Below are 2,617 nucleotides of genomic sequence, written 5' to 3' on the forward strand. Positions count from 1 at the left end.
GCCTGCATGCGGACACAGAGGCAGAACACAGTATACATAATAAGTCTTTAAAAGAAAGGTTTCACTTAACAATATGTGGTTTCTCTGTATCACTGAAGAATCTTAGGGGCTAGGGAGATGGCTCAGCAGATGTTTACCATACCAGAATGAAAACTGAGCTTGGATCACCAGGGAAACATGGGGCAAACCTGTAACAGAGCATTGGAGAGACAGAGACAGGAGAGTCCCTGAGGCTTGCTAGACAGCTAGTCTTGCCTAATCAACGAACTCCAGATTCTGTGGGAGATGCTGTCATTCATTTAAGGCGGAGAGCAACAGGTGGTTTGAATAAGATGGTCCCCATAGGATCACGCATTTGGACTAAGGAGTGGAACTATTTGTTTGTTTGTTTGTTTATTTATTTATTTGGTTTTCCGAGACAGGGTTTTTTTGTGGTTTTGGAGCCTGTCCTGGAACTAGCTCTTGTAGACCAGGCTGGCCTTGAACTCACAGAGATCAGCCTGCCTCTGCCTCCCGAGTACTGGGATTAAAGGCGTGCGCCACCACTGCCCGGCAAGTGGAACTATTTGATAGGATTAGAAAGATCAGGAGATCTGCTCTTGAAAGACTCCTGGTGCTAGGGAGACTCTCACTCAAGTTTCAGGATAACACGACCCCCCAGTAACTCACAAGAGACCGTCCTTGCTGCAATCACACAAGGCTTTAATTGATGAGATGAGACGGGAACCAGTGCACTGGGGCCGAGACTCATAACCCACGCAGGGGGAAAGTTCAACCCCGAGTGACCGGGAGAAGCGATTTTTAAGAGAAGAAACCACAGCCCAGTGATCCGGAATTGGCAGGGAGTGTGTCACAGAAAATTCCAAAAATACCAGTGAAGATCACAAGGGGCAAACCCCCTGCCTCTCAGGACCACTCCCAAGGTCATAATCAGCTAGTTCTTAAAACAAGGACAAACACAAGGGGGAAACTCCCTGTTTCTCAAGATTATTCTCAAGATTACAACCTAACTTTATCTTCAGCTAGTTCCTGAAACACAGTCACTAATCGGCTAATCCTCGATTTTTGGTTCTTCTCTTCCTGCTTGGATTTTTGGCTATCTTCTTCCTGCTGGGGAGGTCTGGATTTATCCCGGTCTTTCACCCTGTTGAAGGAAGTGTGTCACTGGGGGTCGACTCTGAGGTTTCAAAAGCCCATGCAGGGCCCAATGTCTCTCTCTTTCCACTTGCAGATCCGGATGCAGCCCTCCTCAGCACCTTGCTGACCATGTCTGCTGCTATGCTTCCGGCCATGATGGTAATGGACTGAACCTCTGTAACTGAAAGCAAGCCCCCAGTTGAATGTTTTTCTAAGAGCTGCCTTGGTTATGGTGTCTCTTCACAGCAACAGAACAGTGACTAAGACAGACACCTATTGTGACCTCCAGCCTCTTCATACATGCACACATGTGCATATGCACATGCACACACATATTACAAACAGTAAATGCTGGGGTGAGGAGATGACTGAGCAGCTAAGAGCACTGGCTGCTCTTCCAGAAGACCTGGGTTCAAGTTTTCTTAGAAAACTCATATTTCACAGAATTTCTAGACCACAAAGAATATTGATACACACACACACACACACACATCCACACACATGCACTCTGTCTGCAGCTTGCTGCTGACTTGTGTCTTTGAAGAAACAGAGAAATAACCAGATTGGAGACTTTGTGCATTGAAAGATAGAGGTTTGTTCAACTTCTACTGCCCCAACTGTTATTGAACTCCGGGGTCACAACTTGTGACCCGAATCAGGTCCGACCAACCATATTCAATAAGCCAGTAAAAATACCAAACTACCGGTGGGAAGAAGAAAACGGGGACTTATGCAATGGAGTCACAGAACAGGTTGTGACTTCCAAGTTCGATAACACAGCCACAGAGTATTTCCGGGTGGCGCATTGTTTGGGAGTTTATCTTGATTCCCGATGGACTGACTTCAAAAATGATCCTTAAGCCAAGGTGGCAAGTCTCCAGGCTGCTGAGTTATCTGGAAAACCCTGTGATGGAGTGAAGGGAAAAGAGATGGAGCAGCGGTGACTTTAACTGTGACGAAGGCTGGGCTTTCTTAGCTATCGGGGTTGACTCTGGTCATTTAAACCTGCCACGGGGAAGGCCCAGTGCCCTGTCAGGCCTAAGGCTGTAAACCAGGGATCCCAGGACGAGCTTGGGAGCCTGTGGTCCCCACACGACGCAGGTGGGCGTGTCGTCCGGCGCCGCTGCTCCTGCGCCGCCCCGCCCCTCGGTGGCAGCGCCGCGCGCCGATTCGCCGCTCGGCAGCTGTCGGCCGTCACGTGCAGTAGCGTCCCGGGAGCCTGGCTGTGGGCGGCGGGGCATGGACCCTCAGGCGGCCCCCGGTCAGGGGTCCGGAGAGCCCTGTGCGCGGGAGGCCCCCTGCGCGGAGGTGAGCGCCACGGGGTGGGGGACCCGGGCTGGAAGTCGCAGGGCTCGCGCGCTGCCGTCCGGCCGCTCACCCGGGAAACGCCGGAGCCCCGCGAGCGCGCAGTCCGGCCGGTAACGGCGGGAGCGAGCGCGCACGCGGACCCGAGCCCGGAGTGGTAGCGGGCGCCGGAGGG

The 2,617-nt window shown here is 52.0% G+C and overlaps 1 protein-coding gene across 1 annotated transcript in view; it reads left to right on the forward strand.

Moving 5' to 3' along the window:
• The first annotated feature begins 2,279 nt into the window (after positions 1 to 2,279).
• The window catches only part of LOC126498222 (coordinator of PRMT5 and differentiation stimulator-like), an 11,282-nt gene continuing 10,944 nt past the window's right edge, over positions 2,280 to 2,617 (forward strand). The window contains exon 1 of the mRNA XM_050136611.1: positions 2,280 to 2,445. Coding sequence (XP_049992568.1) covers positions 2,377 to 2,445 — 69 coding nt within the window. The 5' untranslated portion in view covers positions 2,280 to 2,376. The remainder of the gene's footprint in view (positions 2,446 to 2,617) is intronic.

The sequence above is a fragment of the Alexandromys fortis genome, unplaced genomic scaffold, assembly GCF_014885135.2.
Source record: "Alexandromys fortis isolate MF-2015 unplaced genomic scaffold, M_Fortis_MF-2015_v1.1 scaffold_3, whole genome shotgun sequence".
NCBI lineage: Eukaryota > Metazoa > Chordata > Mammalia > Rodentia > Cricetidae > Alexandromys > Alexandromys fortis.